The 26,952-nt window shown below is 41.9% G+C and overlaps 1 protein-coding gene across 15 annotated transcripts in view; it reads left to right on the top strand.

Moving 5' to 3' along the window:
• Positions 1–26,952, top strand: part of GPHN (gephyrin) — a 452,278-nt gene that overhangs the window by 247,900 nt on the left and 177,426 nt on the right. For 9 of the 15 annotated variants that reach the window (XM_070418183.1, XM_070418108.1, XM_070418136.1 and 6 more), the window contains 2 exons: positions 12,537–12,603; positions 18,690–18,962. In XM_070418183.1, coding sequence (XP_070274284.1) covers positions 12,537–12,603; positions 18,690–18,962 — 340 coding nt within the window. Of the gene's footprint in view, positions 1–12,536; positions 12,604–18,689; positions 18,963–20,432; positions 20,541–26,952 lie in introns of all 15 variants that reach the window. The other 6 variants (XM_070418066.1, XM_070418094.1, XM_070418085.1 and 3 more) reach the window with 1 other exon arrangement.

The raw sequence follows: 26,952 nt of genomic DNA, 5'->3' as shown, positions 1-26,952 counted from the left end.
CGGTTGGGTGTTTCTCGCTTCTTCGCATTTCAAATCTTTGACTTGATTCTTGCGCTCCTCTGGTCTGCTGTTGGGAGTCTGTATAATATTCTTTATTTCAGTTAGTGTATGCTTACTTTCTAGATGGTCCTTTATCACTCCATCGAGGGTCTCATTAGATTTCCTGTACATCTCATCAAGTTTATCAACAGACTCTAGAAGCCTCTTGAGAGACCTCAAAAGTGTGGTTCTGAACTCAATATCCTCCCTTGATAGTTTTGTCCTGTTTCTTTGTCTCCGCATTTTTTTACGCTTTCTTGGTACGCCCCCTAGTGGTCTTTGTACGCAGTCTTGTAGTTAAGCCTTGATTGTTATAGTTTATACTAGAGGGATTTGACCTCCAGGCCGACTGGCTGTGATAATCAGCTGTGTCTGCAGTGGAAGAACTTGTGTCCTCTAGGGAGGTGCTAATCTAGCCTTTGCCTGAGGCTATCTGGCAAATGGCTCTGTGCAGGGCTTGGGCGGGGCGGGTCCCACGGGATCAACAGGGCGGAGGAGGGAGCAGTTATGGCTGCTCTCAGTCCATCCCCAGGGGCTCTGCCTCTCTGTCCCAGCAACTGCTGCAAACCTCGGAGGGACCGTAGCCAGACAGTCCTGCTTCTCCCGTTTGAGTCTGGGTCCCTAGAGACTCGCCCCGATCTGGAGCTCTGAGTCTGAAGCTCCCTCTGGGTTGAAACAGACAACCACGCCCTCAGCCACCAGCCTGTGCCTCGCGCACTCCGCACCTTAGTATTTTACTTCAGCACTGCGCCTCCTCTGATTCTCGCTTCCTCCTAGTTGTAGAACTTCCATTCAGCCAGCCTTCCTGTGGTTCTGGATGATGTCCGTTCCGTCTTTTATTTGTATTTTTGAAGTGGTTGTTCAAGGCAGCAAACTCCGGCGTTAACCTATGCCACCATCTTGGTTTGTCCTCCCCTCTCATCATTGATGTTTCTATCTCTCTCTCCCTCTCCCTTCCTCTCTAAAATCAATAAACATATATTTAAATAAATAAACAAATAAATAAATAAATAAATAATCTGCTTTGTGTTGATACTTACTGCTGTGTTGCTGACAATTATCTGAAAGAGAAGTTTGGGTGCTTCACTGTGCTGGAAAAAGTTTAGCTAAATCAGAAAGCAGGTCTAATTAAGCAAGTTATATATATAAAGCTCTCGCGGACGCCAGTCGCATGCGTCTGTTTCCATCTGTCATTCTCAATTGTGATTTGGTTGACACTTCTATTATAGAAAAAGGGTGAATAGTGATATTAAAATATGTCTTCTAATTAATTTCCTTTCAATGTGCACAAATCCATATAAAGTATAACTGGAGTTCAGAAAGAGATAATAGAGAATGAAGGAAAGGAAATGTTTGACGAATAAAACCATGGAAAAGAGATCTTAAAATTTTCAGAAAATGAAATATATGATGTAAGTTATACTTCAATATAGTTGTTGAAAATGCATAATTCTTTATATCTTGGAATTGTAATTTTGTTTTTTTTCTCAGTGTAATAAACAATAAATGGTATATTATTTAGATACTAGAGGCCCGGTGCACAAAAATTTGTGCACTCGGGGCGGGGGGGCGGGGGAGGTCCTCAGCCCAGCCTGTGCCGTCTCACAGTCTGGGACCACTCGGGAGATAACGACCTGCTGGCTTAGGCCCGCTCCCGGGTGGCAGAGGGCAGGCCCAATCGCTAGGTGCAGCCCCTAGTCGGGCTAAGAGCAGGGCCGGTTGGGAAGTTGGGGCGCCGCCCCATGTCATGCACAGAGCAGGGCGGATTGGGAGGTTGCGTTGCCACCCCTAGTCACGCTCAGAGCAGGGCCCATCAGGGGGTTGGGGAGCTCCCCCCTGTCACGCACAGAGCAGGGCCCATCATGGGGTTGGGGAGCTCCCCCCGTCACGCACAGAGCAGGGCCCGTGGGGGGGGGGGGGGGGTTGGGGCGCCGCCCTCTATCACCCACAGAGCAGGGCCGATCAGGGGGTTGGGGCGCCTTCCCCTGTCACGAACAGAGCAGGGCGGATAGGGAGGTTGTGGCCCCGCCCCCTGTCACATACAGAGCCGCAGGGTGATCAGGGGGTTTGGGCGCTGCCCCCTGTCACGCTGATCCTGGTGCCAGGAGGCCTCGCGGCTCCGCTGATCCCAGTGCTGGGAGGCATATTACCCTTTTACTATATAGGATAGAGGCCTGGTGCACGGGTGGGTGCCGGCTGGTTTGCCCTGAAGGGTGTCCTGGATCAGGGTAGGGGTCCCCACTGGGGTGCCTGGCTAGCCTGGGTGAGGGGATGATGGCTGTTTGCAGCTGGTCACACACCCTTCAGGGTGGGGGTCCCCACTGGGTTGCCTGGCCAGTCTGGGTGAGGGGCTGAGGGCTGTTTTCAGGCTGGCGGGTGACTGAAGCTCCCAACCTGTCTTTTTTTTCTTTTTTTTTTTTTTTTATTCTGGGCCACCTTTAGCTCTGAGGCTTGGCTCCAGCTCTGAGGCCTCGGCTGCTGAAAGCAGGTATCTGGTTTGTTTGGGTTCTATAATTGAAACAATGTTGCGGTCCTGCTGGCTGAAGCCAGGCTAGCTGAAAGCAGGTTTCTGGGGTTTTGTTTAGCTTCTATATTTGTAACAATGTTTCAAACTGCAAGCTCAGAGGCCGGCAGCGGCAGGCGGGGAACATTGGAGTCCTCTGTCACTGAAGCAAGCAAGCCTCATGTTCGCTTTTAGCTGCCGGGCTGCCGGCCGCCATCTTGGCTGGCAGTTAATTTGCATATCGCCCCGATTAGCCAATGGGAAGGGTAGCAGAGGTACGGCTAATTACCATGTTTCTCTTTTATTAGATTGGATTGATTTCTTTGCTTAATAGCAATATTAAACATTTACATGTATTTATATACTTTGTATTTCCTCATTTATAAGTTGCATATTCACTTCATTTATCAATTTTTAGGCTAGTCTGCTTTTTTATTGATTTTATGAGTTTTTACATATTAACATTTTAAGTCATATTTTTCTAATTAGTTTTTTGTGCACTTTTATATTTACTTATAGTATTTTGTCAAATGGAAATTTCAGTTTTATGAATATAAATCTTTCAAAAATTGGAGAGAACAAAAACACAAAACACCTAAAATTAAACAGCAATGTTACTCATTGTTAACCTCTTAATAACAATAATTGAAACAAGATACTGGAATAATACTTTCAGTGTGCTGAAAGAAAATAATTGATAACCAAGAATTACACATCCAGTAAGTTGTCATTCAGGAATGAAGGAGGGAAGAAATGCCATTTTCCTACTTGTAGAAATTGGTGATTTTATTACCCAAACAACCGCACTTAAAGAATTTAAAGGGTATCCTTCTTGCCAATGAAATTTTATCTCAAATGAAGAGTTGAGAATTCAAGAAGGAAAAGAGAATAAGACAGTGGTAAATATATGAGTAAAATTATTTAATGTACCTTGTAAAACAATAAAAATTATGTCTGCTTTATATTAGAAAATAATATGCTGGAACATTCTTAGAAAATATAGTTATACTAGAGGCCTGTTGCACGAAGATTCGTGCAATAGGCCTGGGTCCTGGGTGCCGGAGGAAAACCGGTGCCGCTCCGGCCGGAGCCGCCCTCGTAGCCCTCAGTCTTCGCTCCTCCACTTCGTGCCTATATATGCAAATTAACCGCCATCTTCCGTTGGCGGTTACTTTGCATATCTTGCTGATTAGCCGATGTGAGGCGTAGAGAAGGTACGGTCAATTTCAACCTTTGTCTATTATTAGATAGGACTAGAGGCCCAGTGCACAAAAATTTGTGCACTCGGGGGTGGGGGGAGCACGAGTCCCTCAGCCCGGCCTGCGCCCATTCACAGTCCAGGACCCCTTGGGGGATGTCCACCTGTTGACTTAGGCCCACTCCCCGGGGGATCAGGCCTAAGCTTGCAGTCAGACATCCTTCTGGCAGCCAAGGAGCCCTTGGGGGATGCCCAACTAAAGGCTTAGGCCCCCAAGGGATCGGGCCTACACCGTTAGTTGGACATTCTTAGTGCTGCCACGGAGGTGGGAGAGGCTCCTGCCACCACCTCTGCGTTGGCCAGCCATGAGCCAGCTTCTGGCTGAGTGGCACTCCCCATATGGAAGTGCACTGACCACCAGGGGGCAGCTCCTGCATTGAGCATCTGCCCCCTGGTGGCCAGTGCACATCATAGCAACCGGCCATTCTGCTGTTCAGTCAATTTGCATATTAGCTTTTTATTCTTATTATATAGGATGTCCCTATTTCCCCCCTTTTGCCCCCTCTACCCAGCTCTTGCCCCCCACTTCTCTCTGGCCATCACCACAGTGTTGTCTGTGTCCATGGGTTGTGCATATATTTTCTTTGGCTAATCCCTTCTTTAAATTCACTTCTTTAAATTTGTATTTTCAGATAAGTGCTTATAACTGCACTATTATATATTTTCTATTATATCATTTAGAATTAATATATTTTTTAATTGAACCCTTGTAAATTTTAGCACAATTTGATAAATTATGCTGGAAGCAATTAGGAGATTTTTCATGTAGTGCAGATACATTTCAATTAATATTTTATTAATTTTTTAATTTTTTAATTTGAAATAATCTCATACATGTAAAAAAAAAACTATAAAATACTACAGCATATTATATGTACCCTTCACCCAATTTCTTAGGTGTTAATAGTTTAAACATAACCATTATACAACTAACAGAATTTGGAATATATTTTTCTTATAATCTCTTTAATGTTACTTAATCCATTTACTTTGTTTTTGTTAATCTTCACCCAAGGATATTTTTCCATTGAATTTTAGAGAGAGTGAAGGGAAAGGGAGAGACACATGGATTGGTTGCCTCCTGCACATGCTCTGATAGGGACTGGGGATTAAGCCAGCAAGTGAGGTACATGCCCTTGACTGGAATCAAACCTGGGACCCTTCAGTCCACGGGCTAATGCTCTATCCACTGAGCAAAACAGGCTGCAGCTTAATTCATTTACTTTTAATCTATATGTATCTTTTATATTTAAATATTTAAAGTGGGTTTTGTTTTTGATTCACCCTCATAATGTGTCCTTTAATTGGTAAATTTATTCCACTGACTTCCAGAGTGCTTACTGATAGAGTTACTACCATATCAGGCATCTTCTGGGTCTTCTGGGTCCCACACTGCCTTGCCTTTTTTTTTTTTCTAAAACATTTCACTTTATTTAAAGGAAGCCAATATACAGGATATAAAGGGTATGCTATTTACAACAGTACAGTAAACAGGTTGGTTTCCCCGTAGGATCAGTAGTCTTTCAGTGAGTATAAACCCCCCTTCCTCTTGATGCTTGGCCCAGCTGGCAGACAAACAGCAACAGTGGGGTGGGATAGGACTGCAGGATAGAAAGTCTCCCTGAAGGGATTAAAAATCACGTAGATGCTAAAATGTCCACGAAGGGGTCTTGAGGGTGAGGGGTGCCTCTGCCTCATTCCTTTGAGGGCTTGACAGCAGGAATGCAGAGGGATTTGCCCCAAACTAACACACGGCCCAGCCTGAGCCTGTAAATCTTCCACCCATGGACTATTCCCTTCCCGAGAGAATCAGCCCTAATCCCTCAGCCAGGGCCTGGAGGAGCAGCCCAGGCTGTGGGCACAGCCAGGACTGTGGACATTTCATGGCCTTTCCACTCCCACTCCAGCTGCCTAACAACTCTGCACTGCCCCCCTTGTCCACCTCCCCAGTCACCCCATCAGGACGCCGTGCACAGGAGGGGACAGTAGTTTTCCCATGCCCATTGGGAACTGGCTGTTTCTGTTTTCTGGAGTAAAAAGGTTCCTGTGGGTCGGGTAAGGTCTCTGCTTGGCAGGAAGTTCTGAAACAGAGCCACTGACCACACCCACCTCCTCTGGGCATGGAGCAGCTCGGGCCCTGGGAGCTCATCTCTCCAGCAGAACTGAAGGGAAGACCTTGTGTACCCTTCTGTCCCTCACCTTTCACATGCCCAGAACCATCAGTATCGCACTTCCTAATTCCTATCACTGTATTTCATTAGTTCCATACTGTTTTACTAATCCTAAATCTAAACAGATTGGTTCAAAAGGAGATCGTTCTATTTTTAAAGTAGCTGGGGCTTCTAGGGGCAGGCATTGCCTTGCCGCCCGGGACCCACCGATGGGCGGTTCCCGGGCTGCAAGGCAAGACCGGCTGCTGGGGCTTCTGGGTGCAGGCTTCTGGGTCTTCTGGGGCTGCCCTGGTTGGTGGTGCCCTGGCAGCTCACGCTGTCCCGCCCTGCCTGCAATATGCGAATTAGCCACCATCTTTGTTGGCAGTTAATTTGCATATCATGCTGATTAGCCCATGGGAGGCGTAGCGAAGGTACGGTCAATTACCATGTTTCTCTATTATTAGATAGGCTTCTTGGAAAATAGATTCTGTGTTCCATAACACAAGATAAACTTTTAAAACTATAGACACAACATTATTGTTAGTAAGGATAAATTCATGGCCATGATACTTAGAAAATAAATTATATTATCATGGATGGGATGAACTTACAAGAATCCCAGAGGCATGTATTAATCCAATTTTGTATGCATAGTATATCAAAACCTCAGGAAAAGACCTTAATGAAATGGAAAATAGTGATTTGCCTGATAAAGAATTCAGAATACATTGTTCTCATCAAGGTCAGGAGAACAATGTATGAACAATGTGAGAATATCAACAAAGAGAAAGTATAATAAAGTGCCAAACAAAAACCACAGATCTGAAGAATACAATAAATTAACTGAAAAAATACAGTAGAGGGGTTCAACCACACTAGATGAAACAGAAGAGAGGATCAGCAAACTTGAAGACAAGGCAATGAAATTCATCCATCAGAGGAGTAAAAGGAAAAAGAAAAATGGTAAAGATAGCTTAAGGGACTCACATGACAACATCAAGTGGATTAATATTCACATTATAAGGATCCCAGAAGGAGAGAAGAAAGAAAAAGGGCCTGGAAATTTATTTGAAGAAATCCTGGCTGAAAATGTCCTTAACCTGGGGAAGGAAACAAATATTCAGATCCAAGAAGCCCACAGATGTCCAAATAAGAAAAATCTAAAGAGACCCACACAAAGACACACTGAAATTAAATTATCAAATATTAAAGAGGGAAAATTAATAGCAGCAAGAGAACAACTATAGGGTACCCAAAAAAATATGTATACACTTTACATAATTATAAAGACAGTGTTTATTAAAGTTTCATTTTAAAAAATGTAATAGAATTGCCCTAACCGGTTTGGCTCAGTGGATAGAGCCTTGGCCTGCGGACTGAAGGGTCCTGGGATCGATTCCAGTCAAGGGCATGTACCTTGGTTGCAGGCACATCCCCAGGAGGGGGTGTGCAAGAGGCAGCTGATCGAAGTTTCTCTCTCATCGATGTTTCTAACTCTCTATCCCTCTCCCTTCCTCTCTGTAAAAAATCAATAAAATATATTTTTTAAAAAAAAATAAAAAATGTAATAGAATCAGCTATTAAGGTGTGTATACATTTTTTCGCTTATATATAAGGAAACTCCCATAAGATTATTAATAGATTTTTCAGCAAAAACTTTCATCCTGGCCAGGTGGGTCAGTTCGTTGGAGCATCATCCTGTACCCCAGAAAGGTTGTGGGTTTGAGTCCCAGTCAGAGCATATTCCTAGGTTACAGCTTTGATCCTCGGTTAGGGTGCTTACAGGATGCAACCAATCAGTGTTTTTCTCTCCTCCTCCCTCTCCCTCTCCCTCTCATCCTTCTTTTTGGTCTAAAAAATTTAATGAAAACATATTCTCAGGTGAAGATTAAAACAAAAACCTTTGTAGGCCAGAAGGGAGTGGCATGATATATTTAAAGTGCTGAAAGAAATAAAGAGCTTTTCAACCAATATACTCTACCCAACAAAATTGTCCTTCAGAATTGAAGGAGATAAGAAGAGTATATAAGACAAGAAAAAGTTGAAGGAATTCAGCGTAACTAGACAGGCCTTACAAGAAATGTTAGAGGGACTTCTTTAAGCTGAAACAAAGGGTACTAATCAGTAACAGGAAAACTATATGAAAGTATAAATTTCTCTAGTAAAGGTAAATATATAGTTCAATTTAGAATTTAAAAGTAGAACATGTGAACAGACCAATTATTAGTAAGGAGATTGAGTTAGTAAACCTAAAACCTCTTAAAAAACAAAGTGCAGGACCAGATGGTTTCACTGGATAATTCCACCAAATATTTAAAGAAAAATTAATACAATTCCTTCTCAAAAGTAAAACAAATTCTCCCAAAAATAGAAGAGGAGCGAACACTTCCCCAATCATTTACAAGGCCAACATTACCCTGATATGAAAACCAATCAAAGACAGTACAGGAAAACAAAATTATAGGCTAATAGACCTGATGAACATAGATGCAAAAATTCTCAACAAAATATTAGCCAACTGACTACAACATTGCATTAAGACAGCGGTTCTCAACCTGTGGGTCATGACCCCTTTGGCGGTAGAATGACCCTTTCACAGGGGTCGCCTAAGACCATCCTCCATATCAGATATTTACATTACGATTCATAACAGTAGCAACATTACAGTTATGAAGTAGCAACGAAAATAATGGTTGGGTCACAACATGAAGAACTGTATTTAAAGGGCCAGAAGGTTGAGAACCACTGCATTAAGAGAATAATACATTATGATGAACTGGTTATTCCAGGGATGCAAGGATGGTTTAATAGCCACTAATTCATCAATATGATAGACCATTTTAACAAAATAACAAATATCATATGATCATCTCAATAGATGCAGAAAATGCATTTGACCTAAGTTAACATTCATTCATAATGGAAACTTAAAGTGAATATAGAAGAAATGTATCTCAACATAAGAAAAGTCATATATGACAGATCTATAGCTAACAACATACTCAGTGGTGGAAAAACTGAAAATCTTTTCCTCTAATATCAGGAACAAGACAAGGACAACTAGTCTTGCCACTTTTATTCAAGATAGTACAGGAAGTCTTAGCCAGAGCAATTATGCAAATAAAAGGGGAAAAAATGCCACCCAAAATAGAAAGGAAGAAGTAAAATTGCTTCTATTTGTAAATGGCATATTATATATGGTAAACCATAAAGACTTCACACACAAAAAAAAAACTAGAATGAATAAATTCAATCAATAAAGTTGCAGGATACAAAGTCTATAATAATAAAAGCATTATATGCTAATTATACCTGACGACCTTCCAGATGAAGCTGGGGCTGTGAGGGAAGCCTGGGTCTCGGGTGCCAGAGGGAAGCCGATGCTGTCAGCTGGTGGAGGGAAGGCCTACTCTTGTATGAATTTCATGCATCGGGCCTCTAGTCAATATATAAAAATTAGTTGCATTTCTATACAGTAATAATGAACTATCAGAAAGAGAAATTTAAAAAAAAGCAATCCCATATATAATTGCATCAAAAGAATAGGCTACCTAGGAATGAATTTAACCAAGGAAGTGAAAGATCTGTACACTGAAAATTATAAGACATTGATGAAAGAAATTGAAGTCTAATATAGAAAGATATTGTGTGCTCATGGATTGGAAGAATTAATATTGTTAAAATCTGCACATTCATTGCAATCCTTATCAGAATTTCAGTGGCATTTTTTCATGAAAATAGGATAATCCTAATGGAACCATAAAAGACCCTAATAGCAAAGCATCTTTAGAAAAATGAAAAATCACTTCCTGATTTCAAGGTATATTACAAAGCTTTAGTAATCAAGACAGTATGGTATTGGCATAAAACCAGATACACAGATAGGTGGAACAAAATAGAGAATCTGTAAATAAACCCACATATGTATGGTCTATTAATTTATAACAAAGGAACCAAGAATATACCATGGGGAAAGGGTAGTCTCTTCAATAAATGGTGTTGGAAAGACTATATAGCCACATGCAAAAGAACAAAATATGACCCCTGTCTTACACCATACACAAAAATCAACTAATATGAATTAAAGACTTTAATGTAATACCTGAAGCTGAAGATGGATTAAAGACTTGAATGTAATATCTGAAGCCATAAATCTCTTAGAAGAAAACATAGGGAGTAAGCTCCTGAACATTATTCTTGGCAGTGCTTTTCTGGAATTAACTTCAAAAAAAAGGCAACAAAAGCAAAATCAGCAAGTGGGGCAACATAAAACTGAAAACTTTCTGTACAGCAGAGGAAACCGTCAACCAAATGAAAAGGCAACTTACAGAATGGGAGAAAATATTTGCAAATAATATATCTGATAAGAGGTTAATATCCAAATTATATATAGAAGTCATATAACTCAATCGAAAAACCAAATAATCTAATTTAAACATGAGCAGAGGATAATCGAATATACATTTTTGCAAAGAAGACATCCAGATAGCCAACGGGTACATGAAAAGTGGTCAATCAATATCACTAATCATCAGGAACACGTAAAACTAAAGGACAATGAGTTATCATCTCACACTTGTTAGAATGTCCATTATCAAAATACAGGAGATAAGAGGATGTGGAGAAAAGAGAATTCTTGTACAATGTTGGTGAGAATGTAAATTGGTTAATCTACTATGAAAAGAGTATGGAGGTTCATCAGAAATTAAAGTAGAAGTACCATCTGATCCAGCTATTCTACTTCTGGTTATTTATCCAAAGGAAATGATAGTCACTGTCTCAAAAAGATACCTGCACCCCCATGTTCATTGGATCATTGTTTATAATCACAAAAAGATAGAAAGAACCTAGGATTCCATCAATTGATGAATGAGTAAAGAAAAAATATATACATAGTTTTTGAAGAAATCATGACTAAAAATTTCCTATCCTGGGGAAGAACATATATATGTGCAATGAAATATTCAGCCACACACATACACAAAAAAAAGGAAATCCTGCCACTTGCAACAACATGGATGGACCTTGAGTGCATTTACTAAGTGAAATCAGAGGGGAAAAAAATACTATATAAGTTCATATGTGGAATCTAAAAATAAGCAGACCCATGACATAGAGAACAGATTGATGGTTGCCAGAGGCAGGATTGAGGAGTGGGTAAAATGGGCAACGGTGTTTAAAAGGTAAGAACTTCCACTTATAAATAAACTAGAGGCCCGGTGCACAAAATAGGGTCACTAGGCCTGACCAGCAATCAGGGCCAATCGGGGCCTTCTGGCTGCTAGCCGGGGCCTCCCTTCCCCTGCTGCTGGCTGCCAGCCAGGGCCTGCCTTCATTCTATGCCACCCCCTGATGGTCAGTGCAAGTTGTCATAGCATATGATAGAACTCCTGGTTGAACTGCGGGGACACTTTGCATATTAGCCTTTGATATATATATATGATTCTGGAGGTGTAATGTACAGTAGTTAATAATCCTGTATTGTATGTTTGTAAGTTTCCAAGACAGTAAATTGTAAGAGTTCTCATCACAAGAAGAAAAACTGTAACTGAAGTGATGGATGTTAACTAAATTTATTGTGATAATTATTTTGCAGTACATATATCAAATCATTATGTTCTACACCTAAAACTAATACAATGTTATTTGTCAATTATATTACAATTGAAAACAAAAGAATATGGAAAGTTTTAAATAAATAGCTGTAAACTCTGTGAATAGGAAAGTAAAAAAACAAAATAGGAGATAATTTTAGGTTATTTCAGAGAGTGAGAGTAGTTAAAGAATAAACTCTATCATAGAAGTTTTGGGAAAATATTCTTATATGACTTTTAAACATTAGCTGCACAATTTTAGGAATAGACTAATCAATACTTTTGTTTTCAAATAATGACCATGAGATGTCGCCAGAGCATGATTACAAATCTCATATGAAATCCAGGCCTTCAATTTTTATCTCAGTCTTCCAGTCCTTTTCTAGTGTTTATGTTTCTTATATAACCACTTAGATTAAAGTGGCTTGGAAATTGACAGTGACCTATGAAGGACCTTTTACTTTAAATTGACTCTTTATCAATGGATCTGTTAACAACTGAGCTCTCTAAACTCCCCACTACCATTCATTTACTAGACACCTTATTTTACTTTAAAACTTAATGACTTCCTAAGAAGAACTCAAATGCCTCATTTAGCTCTTGAGCACCTTATGTGTTACATTTTTAAAGTTAAATATTATGTTAAGTATTTTGATACACTGTCTCGTTAAAATCTTATAACCGTATGAGTTATCAAGAACCTGAAGTTAGAGAAAGATAATTTGACCATTATTTCTTTAAAGTGGCTTTAATTTATTCTGATTCTATGTTCAGTGCTTTTTTCCTATCCACCACACTGACCATTATTGTAAAAACCTCAGCCAGATTTCCCAATTTGTATACCAATTGGTGAATCTCTAGCCACAACAATTATATTTCTAAAACAATTGTTCTCATGTAAAGAACAGTGATTGATTCTTGTTGTTTAATATATTTAAACCAGCTTTTCGTTACCATTTAGTATTCATCCAGTTTATCTTTCCTTTTAGGCCTGTATGTGGAATCAGAGGGAAAACTCTCATAATTAACTTGCCAGGTAGCAAGAAGGGATCTCAGGTAAGAAACCTTGAGAATTATATGATTTAATGTTCTTGAGAATTATATGGTTTAGTGTTCAAAGTTTTGGCCAGCTGTGAAATTTAGCCAACTGAAGAGTTGGAGCACTCCACAAGACTACCCTCACTTCTGACACCAGTTGCAATTCAGTACATTTCCAAAACCACTCTCAGCTTCAATAATTCATTAAAAGACTTACAGAACTCACTCAAGAGGTATACCCACAATTATGGCTTATTGCAGGGAAAGGATGCAGGTTAAAATCCACCAAGGGAAGAAGTGCATTAGACAGAGTACAGGAGAGTTACCAAGTAGGAACGTCTGTTATCCTCTCCCTGTGGAGTTAGAAATGCATTAAAATCTCCTGGCATCAATGTGTAGCAACACAGGGAGCATTGCCAATCAGGGAAGATCCAAGCTTTTGGTGTCCAAAGTTTTACTAGGGCTCATCAAATACTGCTCATATGGCTGACTTTTAGTCTCTAGCCCTTCCCAGAAGTTGGGCTGATACCTTTAATGTCCAACACTTTCCAGAAGTAAAACTGTTAGCACATTGCCCAAAGCCCCATAATAAATCACACTGTTAGACTGTCTGGTGTCTTTGTACTTTCCCAGTACAAAGACACTATCACTTATCAGTTACTGAGGGCAAAAACCAGACTCTCTTTGAATAAAGTTAATTCATTATTAGACAAACTACTCCCTAGCTTTTGGCCAAGGCTATATGAAAGCTAAATGATTGTATTTGTTTGACTGGATATCTATATTGACTATAGCATTTTTATTATAGACACAAAAACAATAAAAGTGTGAATATGCCTAAGATTTGGAGAAGCCAGTGTGGGACTGGGGTAGATTTCAAGAAATAGCTAATCCATCCTCTATAGCCATTACATACATTTTCATATTTTTTGTACTAATTTACTGATTTTTTACCTTTAACTACTATTTGTAGTTTATGATATATTCACATAGAACTATTTACCATAGAAATTAGCTCTGTTGCTCAGGTCAGTCATTTTCCATTGGTATTACAATTTTGAGGAGGCTTTAACTCTGTTTCTCAGTACATATAACCAGTTTTATAATCTTACTAAAGTGCCAGTATTATAACATATCACAGTATAGTAGTAAATATAATGTGAAAAATAAAAGTCAGAAGATATTGGCACATAGTTGAATTCCTGCACATACATTAAAGTTACCCTTGTCCATCATCATATCATATGACAACAATGCCTCCCAGAATGATGCTACTCAGATTTAAGGTTTGTCATGTTCCAAAAGCAGTAGTCTCAACAACATATGGCTTTTCCCTTTCTGGCATCTGTTACAACTGAGCTAAGAAACAACATCATCTCTTGTTCTAAACCTCTTTTGATACACCAATATATTGGATTGCCCTCATTGCATAAACCATTTATTCACTCATTTACCTTTAGGTACCATTTCTTCTCTCCATTATACCCAAACTTTTCCTTTGAAAATCTTTGATGAGACAATTAGTTTGGCCAGTATGTGATCCAGATTGCCACCAGTAATACCTGTTTAGCAAGTGCCTCCCACCCAGTTCATTTCCTTTCATATAAGGTAGGATTACTTACATATAGAACTAGTAGGCACTCACAGTTGCAGTCCTGGTTTAGGACCACTACATCTGATAGGGGGGAAAATTGAGGTGACATGGGGGAAAAAAGTAATGTCCTAAAGTAAAAAGTATGTCATAAGAGCATCTTCCCCCAACCCTCTCTTCCCCAGAAAAGTATTGGAATCTGTCTAATGGGCACCATTCCTTGGACTCCCTCATGTTGAGTATGATCACACACCAATGAAGGTGTATAAGTAAGCCAGCCCTTCATGTCTTTATCTCCTCCCCTTTGAGACAAGTGTTTCATTGTCCATTCCAATTTTCTATCAAATCATTGCTCTAGATGAAAGTGTGTTCCTTGATATAATGGTCATTGATATACTATCTTCTGCTCTGGGCCTTTCATAGTACACTGAGCATTTGTATCTACCACTGGGTAAGCAAAGCCCAATTTAGAGTAAGTGTCTATTCCTGTCAGGACAAATTTGTAGCCTCCAGAGACTACTGGCATCAGGCCAACTTGCCATCTATGTGAAAGACCTTTCCCCGTGGAATCTGCTGTATAGCCCTGTGCAGTCTCTGTCTCTCTTGTTAGCAGACAGAACAGTCCTTGTTGGCATTGTGTGTCTCAGAAAGTGCAAGACGAATATATCTACATTCATCCCATCTTGCAGCCCCCTAATGTTCACTCATCTCATGGGTCCAGGTGGCCATATCAAGAAGGCACATCAATACCTGCTCACCAGTTTCAATCAGTTTCCAATTCTGGAAGGGGGTTCTTTTGATGGGCATTAACATATCTTACTTTAATATACCCCTTGCATTGCCAGGGTGATTTTCATGGGGCTATGCCCCATACAGGAATCCCTTTAGTAGACCAGTTTTCCATTGTCCTTCTGCCTGACCATATGGCCAGGCCATTAGACACTTCCCATGATTCAATTAAAACCCAAATATAGGGCCAAAAATCATGCAGTTCAGCCCATCGAGCTGATTTGTTTTTACCTTCTTCAATCAGAGTGGCGGCCTTCCAAACAGGATGCTGTCCCTTCACCTTGGAATTGCCATCCATAAACCAAGCAGCTCTTTGTTGATCAATAGAAAGCTGTTTATAGGGCACCGCCCAAGTGGCCTAAGTGGCCATAGGATCCAGCAGCTCCTCAGGTGCTTCCGAAGTCGGCCCTAGGTGAAAAGAGGCTACCTGCTCGTGAGTACCTCCTTGCATTCTCCTGGTAGCATGATCCTATATTCACCATTTCCATTTTATTATGGAACTCTCCTAGGCATTGCCTTCCCCATTAGAACATTTCTCTGACCTTACCTAAGACATTATGGATATTTCAGGTTTCAAGATTATATTATTCTATGTCATTTAGTAATAAGGGAAGTTTCAATTAAAGTTCAATAATAAGCTAGTAATTATTTCCTCAAATACAGATTTTCTGGACCAAAATCTCAGCAGTTGTTGCTGCGTAGCTCTTATAAGTTTTGCCATAAGTCCTAGTTTGCACTCTACACAAAGCTATTGTACAGCAAATTAATGAACTGTGTGGGCTCAGACAATCTTTTGATTTTCACTTAGCACATCCAATCTATATTGGATGGAAGAGTGGGTTTACATGCCTTCTGTCATACAATACTAGATAGGGGAAGAATTCTCCAAACACAATATCCATTCCCATAATACATTCAGGTAAAGGAGACTCACCACTTCACATAAAGTTCACTGTACAAACATGCTATTTTCATCCAAACTTTCACCTTAATCCCTATTGCACTCCTATACCCTCTCAACCTAATATTATCCCCCAATTAGGACCTTAACAAGTTTTAGAATCACAGTACATGGTACTCCCATGTCAAGAAGTCCCCCCAAAATCTCTTCTCCATTTTCTGACCATTTGACCAATTTATGTGCATATGGCCTTGGATTTCTAGGCCTACACTGGGCGAAGGGATCCAGACCCTTTTGTCAGGCCTTATCTTGACTAGATTATGGTATCATCCATCATGTTAGGTGATTCAAGGTGAGTTTTCTTACAGTCATCTTTGTCTTCTCGCTTTTTAAATATTTCTAAACTAAAGTAAATAGAGATTTGTTTAGGACCTCTCAATAGAGATTTGTTTAGGACCAAAGCCCTCATATTAAACTACATTGTTAGATGGTGCAGTGCCATAGTCACCAGGAAATCAAAGACACTCCTATCAGGAGACAAGCAACTGCTCCTATCTGTGCTCAACCCACAACAATGCTACATTAAGACCTTTGTTTTGCCCCCATCAGTGCTCACTTTATTCAGCCATTTATTTTTTTTATTCAATTGAGTTTATTGGGGTAACAATGGTTAATAACATTATATAGGTTTTAAGTGTACAATTCTATGATACATCTATTATTGCATTTTGTGTGCCCACCACCCATAGTCGAATCTCTTCCGTCACCATATATTGGACCCCCTTTATGCTTTGCTACCCTCTTAACCCTGCTTCCCTCTGGTAATTACCATACTGTTGTCTGTGTCTATGAGATTTTATTTGTTTTGTTTGTTCATGTGTTGCTTTCAGTTTTATATCCCACATATGAGTGAAATCATATGATTCTTCACTTTTTCTGTCTGATTTATTTTAATTAGCATGATATTCTCCAATTCTATCCTGCTAGGACAAGTCCTATTCTCTTATGAATTAATCTAACTTTATTCACTGTTTATTGCTTTAACCTAACTTTTTTCCTTCGGAAGCAGCTCTGAGGTTAGCAACTATATATTGGACAAGCCAAAATCTCAGCTTGGCTCAGCCTCAGGATCCACTCCAACATTCTCCCTTATATTAATTTTAGCTAGCACAGATATCAGTAACCAAGGAACTATATATGTACCTTGTTTCTTGTTATTTTACATTTATTTATCCATCCAGTAACACAGCTCCTTAGGAGTTGGATCTTTCATTTCGAAATTCCATTGCTAACTTTAATCTTCAATAACTAATTGCAGCACAGCTGCATTTCCTTTCTGTGAGTGACTTTGTGTTCATTCAGGCTTTAAAGACTCATCATTCTTTACCCTCTCTTCCTTCCACCTCCCAGATCACATGTTTCATGCATCACACTCTTTCTAGCAAATCCCACTTCTAATACCAATTGTAAGGAGTTTTGGCCAACTGCAAAAGTTAGCCAACTACAAGACTGCCCTCATTTCTGACACCAGTTGCAATTCAAGGGATTTCTAAAACCACCCTCAATTTTAATAATTCAGTAGGACTCATAGAACTCACTGAAAGCTGTTATACTCATAGTTATATGTTATATTACATGGAAAGAATATGGATTGAAATCAGCCAAGGGAAGAAGCAGAAAGGGCAGAGTCTAAGAGAGGTACCAAATGAGGAACTCTGGTTATCCTCTTAAACTACTCTCCATAATATGAGACGATACAGACAGACTATTGCTAGCAAGGTACCCTGGCTTTTTGCCTATGGTGTCCAGAGTTTTTATTGGGACTTGATCACATATTTCCTGCAAAGCTGACATTTAGCCTAGTCTTTTCCAGAGGGAAGACTGGTGATTCTACTCTCTAGTTCCTTCTAGAGGCAAAACTAAAAATGTTTCCTGAAGCCCTCATAATAAATCAGTGTTAGGCTGTCCAGTAGCTAAAGCCCCCAAGCAAACAAATACATTTCTATCATGCATGAAATTCCAAGGCACTAGAGATCACCTCTCAAAATTTGAAAGTAAAGGCCAAACCTCTCTTTGGTTAAGGTTAAATCCTTTACTATCCAATCTTTATCAGTAAAGTGATTGAGCTATGCAAAAAGAGATCAAAATATTGGGCATGCTTTCATGTATTTCAGTAACCCTCCATAAATTCAAGATACTTTTTTTACATCTTACATTGTAAGGTAAGTTACTTTAAATATAAAAGAGAAAGACCTCTGCCCCAACACATTCCCCAAACATATATGACCCAATGTTCTAAGGTAAACATTCTCACCTATTCTCTTTTTGATGATACATTATAGGTAATAGTGTGCAGCTGACCAGGAGACTGTATTGACTTTAATGCAGTGTTTTGTACAAAGTTATATCTAATGTTGACTAGCTGTACTTTATGATGGTAGTCAGAACTTTAGATCTCTGGATAAAATAGCTCAGTCCTCAAGTGGTTTGTTAGTTCTAATGCTCTGCTCTAATTAGAGAGGTAAAAACTGTTTTTTTTTTCTTTTCCCATAATATATCCTTGAACCCCAAAGTTGTATAAACATTTTTGGTCAAAAAAATATTGTGTGCTTATATAGTACTGTAGTTCCTCAAAGAATACTGTAATATACAACATGCTTACTTCCTTTTTCATATTACAACAATAATGCTTTAAATATGATTCATTCTTAAGACTGATGAAAAGAAATGCAAATCCAAAAATCACAAATAAGTTTGATTGCTACCATTTTTTATGCCTATAAAAGTACTTCATCTTCATTTTTTTCTTTCTCTTGCATACAGGAATGCTTTCAGTTCATACTGCCAGCTCTACCTCATGCCATTGACCTTTTACGTGATGCCATTGTAAAAGTAAAGGAAGTGCATGATGAACTTGAAGATTTACCTTCCCCACCACCTCCTCTTTCTCCTCCTCCCACAACTAGCCCCCATAAACAGACAGAAGACAAAGGGGTTCAATGTGAAGAAGAGGAAGAAGAGAAGAAAGACAGTGGTGTTGCTTCAACAGAAGATAGTTCTTCATCACATATAACTGCAGCAGCCATTGCTGCCAAGGTAAGCTTTCTGAGAGAGACCCAGCAATCTAAAGGACCCACAGGTAAATGTACTGATTTCATCCCTCTTCTCATCTCATCATTCCGTAAGTTTAAAACCTCTTTACTACATTCTTTAAAAAGAACAGAGATACTCATGATGCCGCTGTTTCCTCCATAATGTAGAGTTCTTGAAAGCCTTGAAGCTTGTTCTGAGTTCTGAGGCATTCAAGATACTGCTGTTACCTAGTGAAGTAAAAACTGCAATGATAAACAATGTGATAAACAATGTGACATTGAAGAACTTTTTGGAGATGTCATTTTTGTGTAATAATAAATATATAATGTTCACATATTCAAAAAATCAAATATTCACAATTTCTTAAAGGAACAGTAATTCGGTGGTTCTCAACCTGTGGGTCGCGAACAATGAAAATACATCCTGCATATTAGATATTTACATTACGATTCATAACAGTAGCAAAATTACAGTTATGAAGTAGCAACGAAAATAATTTTATGGTTGGGGGTCACCACAACATGAGAAACTGTATTAAAGGGTCGTGGCATTAGGAAGGTTGAGAACCACTGCTAGATGATTCAAGAGATTAGTTAAAAAGGTTAATAAAGATATTTTAATGTAAGTGTTTTCAGCAATTAACTAGACAGTTATTTAAATAAATGACAGATTACCATAGTGGTGTAGGCAGGAAATGGATATAAGGTATTTGCATTTTTAATCTAATAAAGTAATATTATTAGGACAGTACCAACATATTAAAAACTCTTTTGGGGAAATGCAGGGAGTAGGGTACCATGAGGTACTTGAATAAATTTAGTCATTTTAAGTCACAGAACATCATTTACATTATTATCCATACCTAGTATGCTTTACCCAGTGTGCTTTAAAATCTTCAAAAAGTAAAATACCACTTCTGGGAATAATGATTGTTCATTGATTGAGAGCATAAAGAGTAAAAATCCAATTACTATCTTAAGCAATTCCTAACATTTTACGGATTATCCAGATATTTTGCCTATGAGGATTGCATGAGAGGGTTTTTTGACAACATATAGATAGAAAGGATCATAGAGATCCTTTTGAAGTGTACATTCAGACAACCAGCAGGTGATCCTTTCACTGAAGACAGATGATTCTATCTTCAGATCAATTTAATGATCCATTAAGTTTTTACTTAAGGCTAACATTTAAGATGTATGTGAATTTTGTTTTGTTTTGCTGGAACTAATTGGTGAATAATATACATTTAAAAATCAATGTATGTTCTTTTTCTTTTACTCTTAATTAAAAGAGTAAAAAATACCACCAATTTCAATCTTAAGAAAAAAGCTTATAGCATTTGAAATCTAAGCCGATTTGACATTTCATTGTTCCATTTGTTTTCACCTTTTTTCCTTTCCAGTCATTTTGCTTGTATAGTTTCATGTTTTCTTGTCACTATATTCATAGTTATTATGTGTTGTGCATTAGAAGCATCCATTCTACACCAGTCCTGCTGTTATCATGGCACATGGTGAGCAGCCCATCCCTGGTCTCATCAGTTATTCCCATCATGCAACAGGCAGTGCAGATGAACGGGTAAGACAAAGAGGCTTTTGCATTAATGATTTTGCAAGCATACCACCTACCTCCTATCTTTAGAGGTAGGCTATAACATATTATGGGAAATATGTTTTATTCAGAAGGACCTTCAGCAGTGCTTTCCTGTGAAAGTGTGCCACTGACTATATTTCATCGAAGAATTTAATTTAATAGAGTTTCTCCTATACCTAAATTACTACTACTCTAATATCATTAAGATTCTGAAGTATGTGGCAATGAGCTTTCATTACATGACTTCCAAGAAATTCATTGCTCAGAAGTTTTTTTTTCTCTAGCAGTTTTATCAAATACCTTCAGATAAATTACCCTGCTTAATTAAAGTAATTTCTTTAAGAGGTTCAGCCTATGTCTTAAAATCTAAACAGATTGTTCAAGCTAATTTTTCATTTGTATTAACCTTGGGGTTTTTTTGCTCATGATTTTACATCTTATTTTCTTTTCCTTCACTATGTTCTCATTACAGCCATTTAAAGAGTTGAGTCTTGATACAAATTCTGAGATTTCTAAGATAGAAACTTTCAAGGATACATATCACTTCTTTTAGTCACTGGCTGAATGATAGTTTGCAAGAAATGCCAGACTAGGAAAGATTAAACTGATAAGTATAACTGACTAAGCAGTGATAATTTAGACTATGGCTGCAAAAAAAGGAAAAAAAATATAGATAGATAGATAGATAGATATTAGAGGCCCAATACATGAAATTCGTGCAAGGGGCTCGGCCCTGGCAGCCGTGGCGGCTTGCCTCAGCCCTCGCAGCCCCGACTTAGTCTGGAAGTCTAATTAGCATATTATGATTAATTATTATACTAGAGGCCCGGTGCACGAAATTCGTGCACGGGTAGGGTCCCTAGGCCTGGCCAGCAATCAGGGCCGATCGGGGCCTTCCGGCTGCCAGGCAGGGCCTTCCTTCATTCCACACCACCCCCTGGTGGTCAGCTCACATCATAATGAGCGATCAAACTCCCAGTCTCCCAGTTGAACTCCTAAGGGGACACTTTGCATATTAGCCATATATCTATATATATATAAAATAGAGAAATATGCAAATTAGCCCGGACGCCATAACAGTCACGACCGAACAGCAGGGACTTGAGCAGCTGCAGGCTCCCAGCACCGCCAGACCCCTATCGGCCAGCACACCCTCGGGCCTGGAATAATGACGCATTCAAAGTGAGCCTAGAGTCACTGCACAGGGGGCTGCGGATCAGGGAGCTGCAGATCAGGGGGGCTGTGGATCAGGCGTGCTGCTGATCAGGGGGCTGCGGCACTGGGGACCCCAGCTCCGAGCCCAGAGCCTGGCCTCAGGGGCTGCAGCTGTGGCTGTGCTGCCCAGTGTGGAGCCCCACAATCTGCCCCCACAGACTCAGGAGAACCAACACGTCTGTGGGGACGGCCAGGAAGAGGCCTCACCTGGCACCCTTTACTTTGTGAGGAGGGCCTGTGGATGGGAGTTGGGGGCCAGACTGTGACCAGCGATTAGTGTTTGAAGAGGGAGCCTTCAGCCCCGTGGACTTTCTCTCCCAACGAAGAGGGCCATGCCGGGCCCGCGTGGCCGCTGCCCACCCCCCACTGGTGTCTGCACTCCCACGTGGGACCGTGAACCATGTCTGAGCCACTCTGAGGTGGAGCCCACATCACCTCTTTAAAGTTTTCATTTTTGCTGATCGGACCTTTGCCAGGCAGTGTAGAAGCCAGGACAGTGGGCACAATGGAGCCTGCAGACGGGCACCCAGGAGCTCCTGGGGTCCCATGGCTTCATTCAGAGAAGGTGCCCCCTACATACTGTTCACCTCAGCCTGTAGGGAGCAGCACAGTCACTGTGACAGGCACGGCCCCAAAGCTGCTCCTGAACCTCGCTCTTCCTCCCTCGGCTCCCAAAGCCCAACGCAGTCTGTGAACAGCCCTGCAGAGGGTTGGCTGGTGCCCTCCCCAGGAACCAGACAGGACCAAGCAGCCGGGGGGGTGAGGTTGGCCTGGGGCAGACTTAGCCCTTGCAAGCTGTGTCACAGCAGATCCTGAGCAACAAGAACTTACCAATAGGCATGTTTGTGCAGACATTTTAAACAACATCCACTTTTAAAACTGAATTGAGAAGCATAGATTGTTGCTCTAGAGAGCAATGCTTCGGCGGGACCCCGAGGTCACCTTGGAGGCTAGAACCAAAAGTTACATGATAGCAAGTGTTGGCGAGGATGTGGACAAATCCGAGCCCTCACACACTGCTTTTGGAATGGAAATGGTGCGGCCGCTCCTCAAATGATTAATATCAGTCACATAGGACCCTGCAACCCGCCACTCTGAGGTATACACCCAAGTGAGGCAGCCGGTCACAAAACACCCATTGTGTATGGTCCCATTCCCATGAAAGGTCTGAAACAGCAGTGTGCAGATGGCTGGGTGGGGCAGGCAGCTAGATGGGAAAGGTGGCACGGGGTTTCTTCTAGAAGCAATATAATGTTCTAAAAGTGACTGGTGGTGCCCTGGCTGGTTTGGCTTAGTGGATAGAGCATCAGCTTACAGACTGCAGGGTCCCGAGTTCAATTCTGGTCAAGGGCACATGCCCAGGTTGCGAGTTCAATCCACACTAGGGGGCATGCAGGAGGCAGCTGATCCATGATTCTCTATCATTAATGTTTCTCTCTCCCCCTCTCCCTTCCTCTCTGAAATCAAGATACATACATACACACACACACACACACACACACACACACACACTAATAAAAGGGTAATATGCTTATTAGACCGGATAGACCTGACATCTTCCTAACGTCATTCTGGACATACTTCCTGACAAAGCCGGGGCTAAGCCTAGAGGAAGCTGCCCAGGGTCCTGGGTGCCTGCGGCTGGCCAGAGGGAGGGAAGCCCTGGTCCCGGGTGCCAGAGGGAAGCCGGTGCCAGCAGCCCAGGGAAGGAAGGCCTACTCTTGCACAAATTTTCGGGCAACGGGCCTCTAATGTGTGTGTGTGTGTGTGTGTGTGTGTATGTACTGAGTGACCAGATTATTATGACCACCTGATGTTTGTAGGCAAATTAGCTATAATTTCACACTGAAGTTGCTAGAGGGCCAGACTTTTATAAATAGGGAAGCAGGTTGTTTACCACGACAGTAGAAGTGATTTTTTTCTGAAGATATGGGTAAACCATGCTATTTAACAGCCTTTGAACGTGGGATATATTTGAACATAAGTGGCCAGATTATTATGACCACCGCATCAATACTTCATTGGGCCACCTTTTGCTTTCAATACTTCGGCAATTCTTGGCATTGACTCCACAAGATGTTGAAAGGTGATGTGAGGAATCTGACACCATGCCTGATGAATAGCACTGTCCAGTTCTGTGAGATTTAATGGTTGTGGAACCAGCTGCCTGATGGCTCTTTTAACTTCGTCCCACAAATGCTCAATTGGATTGAGATATGGTGATTGTGGGGGCCACCTAAGCAAGGTAAAGTCTCCCTCATGTTCTTGAAACCACTCCTACACAATACGAGCACCTTGGCATGGCACTTTGTCTTGTTGGAAGAAGCCATCTCCATTGGGATATGCCAGTGGTCGGCAAACCGCGGCTCACGAGCCACATGTGGCTCTTTGGCCCCTTGAGTGTGGCTCTTCCACAAAATACCACGTGCGGGTGTGCACGTACAGTGTGAAGTTGACTTAAAACTTTAAGTAAAGTTTATTAAGTTAATTTTAGGGAACGTTGTGGAGTGAAAGAAGATGTAGTGTCGAGGATTGAGAAAGGTATGTTGAGATGGTTTGGACATATAGAGAGGATGAAGGAAAGGAGATAGACGAAACAAGTATACAAGACGAGTGTGGATGGGAGAGTTGGAAGGGGTCGACCTCAGCGAACGTACCTCAATCAGATTGAGGACGTTTTTAGCAAAGGCCAGCTTAGGAGTACCCTAATTAAGTTAATAACAATGTACCTACCTATATAGTTTAAGTTTAAAAAATTTGGCTCTCAAAAGAAATTTCAATCGTTGTACTGTTGATATTTGGCTCTGTTGACTAATGAGTTTGCCGACCACTGGGATACTCCATCAACATGATAGGATGACCTTGATCAGCAATGATACTTAGGTATGTTGTGCTATTCAGACGTTGTTCCACACGAATTAAAGGGCCCAAATCATGCCAGGAAAACATGCCCCAAACCATAACACTGCCCCCACCAGCTTGAAAGGTTGTACTCATGCATGTGGGATGCATGCTTTCATGCTGTTTCCGCCAAATTCTCACTCTTCCATCTGCTTGATGCAACTGGAAACATGATTCATCGGACCACATGATTTTTTTCCAATGCTCGACTGTTTAATTCTTGTGTTCCTGTGCGAATTGGAGACTTTTTATCTTTGTAACTGCAGTCAACAAAGGTGTTCGAACAGGCCTTCGGCTTCCATTTCCCATACGATGCACTGTACGGTTAATTTGCCTACAAACATCAGGTGGTCATAATAATCTGGCCACTCAGTGTATGTGTGTGTGTGTGTGTATAATCTCCCATGTTCAAAGGCTGTTAAATCGCATTGTTTACCCATATCTTCAGAGAAAAATCACTTCTACTATTGTGGTAAACAACCTGCTTCCCTATTTAATAATGGTCTGGCACTCTAGCAACTTCAGCGCGAAATTATAGCTAATTTGCCTACAAACATCAGGTGGTTATAATAATCTGACCACTGGAAAAAAAAATATATCCTATCTAATAATAGAGAAACATGGTAATTAACCGTATCTTCGCTACCCTTCCCATTGGCTAATCAGCAAGATATGCAAATTAACTGCCAGCCAAGATGGCGCCTGGCAGCCAGGCAACTTAAGTGAACAGGACGCTTGCTTGCTCCAGTGACGGAGGAAGCCAACGTTCCCCGCCTGCCGCAGCCCAGCTCTGAGCTTGCTCTCTAAGAAACAATGTTGCAAATATAGAAGCTAAACAAAACCCAGAAACCTGCTTTCAGTCAGCCGGGATCTCAGAGCTGGAGTCGCAACAAAGTTTCAAATACAGAAGGTAAACAAAGCCCAGAAACCTGCTTTCAGCAGCCGAGGTCTCAGAGCTGGAGCCGAGACTTAGAGCTAAAGCCGGCTCTCAGTTCCAGTGACAGCCATAGAAGGTAAATAAATCCCAGAATAAAAAAAAAAGAACAAAAAGAGAGGTTGGGAGCTTCAGTCACGCGCCAGCCTGAAAACGGCCCTCAGCCCCTCACCCAGACTGGCCAGGCACCCCAGTGGGGACCCCCACCCTGAAGGGGGTGTTACCAGCTGCAAACAGCCATCATCCCCTCATCCAGGCTGGCCAGGCACCCAAGCGGGACCCCCACCCTGATCCAGGACACCCTTCAGGGCAAACCAGCCGGCACCCACCCGTGCACCAGGCCTCTATCCTATAGAGTAAAAGGGTAATATGCCTCCCAGCACCGGGATTAGCGGAGCCGCGAGGCCTCACTGCCCCTGTGTCAAGCCGAGCCGCGAGGCCTCCCAGCACCGGGATCAGCAGAGCAGCAAGGCCTCCTAGCACTGGGATCAGCTGAGCAGTGAGGCCTCACTGCCCCGGTGTCAAGCGGAGCCGTGAAGCCTCCCAGCACTGGGATCAGCGGAGCCGCGAGGCCTCCTGGCCCCTGGAGCAGCGTGACAGGGGGCAGCGCCCAAAACCCCTGATTGCCCTGCAGCTCTGTGTGTGACAGGGGGCGGGGCCACAACCTCCCTATCCGCCCTGCTCTGTTGGTGACAGGGGAAGGCACCCCAACCCCCTGATCGGCCCTGCTCTGTGCCTGATAGGGGGGAGCTCACCAATCCCCTGATCGGCCCTGCTCTGTGTGTGACAGGGTGCGGCGCCCCAACCCGCCCCCCCCCCACGGGCCCTGCTCTGTGCCTGATAGGGGGGAGTTCCCCAACCCCCTGATCGCCCTGCGGCTCTGTGTGTGACAGGGTGCAGCGCTCCAACCCCCTGATCGCCCTGTGGCTCTGTGTGTGACAGGGGGCGGTGCCCCAACTCCCCTATCGGCCCTACTCTGTGAGTGACAGGGGGGAGCTCCTCAACCCCCTGATGGGCCCTGCTCTGTGCGTGACAGGGGGGAGCTCCTCAACCCCCTGATCGGCCCTGCTCTGTGTGTGACAGGGTACGGAGCCCCAACACCCCTGATGGGCCCTGCTCTGTGCATGACAGGGGGCAGCACCCCAACCCCCTGATTGGCCCTGCTCTGTGCGTGACAGGGGGTGGTGCCGCAACTTCCCTATCGACCCTGCCTTGACTGTGACAGGGGGCGCTGCCCCAACCCCCCAATCGGCCCTACCCTGAGCGTGACTAGGGGTGGCATCGCAACCTCCCGATCCGCCCTGCTCTATGCATGACAGGGGGCAGCGCCCCAACTCCCCAATCAGC

Source organism: Myotis yumanensis, unplaced genomic scaffold (genome assembly GCF_028538775.1).
Source record: "Myotis yumanensis isolate MYYU_CA2020_CCGP unplaced genomic scaffold, mMyoYum1.0.hap1 SCAF_1, whole genome shotgun sequence".
Taxonomy (NCBI): Eukaryota; Metazoa; Chordata; class Mammalia; order Chiroptera; family Vespertilionidae; genus Myotis; species Myotis yumanensis.
Note: the sequence above shows the minus strand (reverse complement) of the source record. Positions and strands in the feature narration are given on the sequence as shown.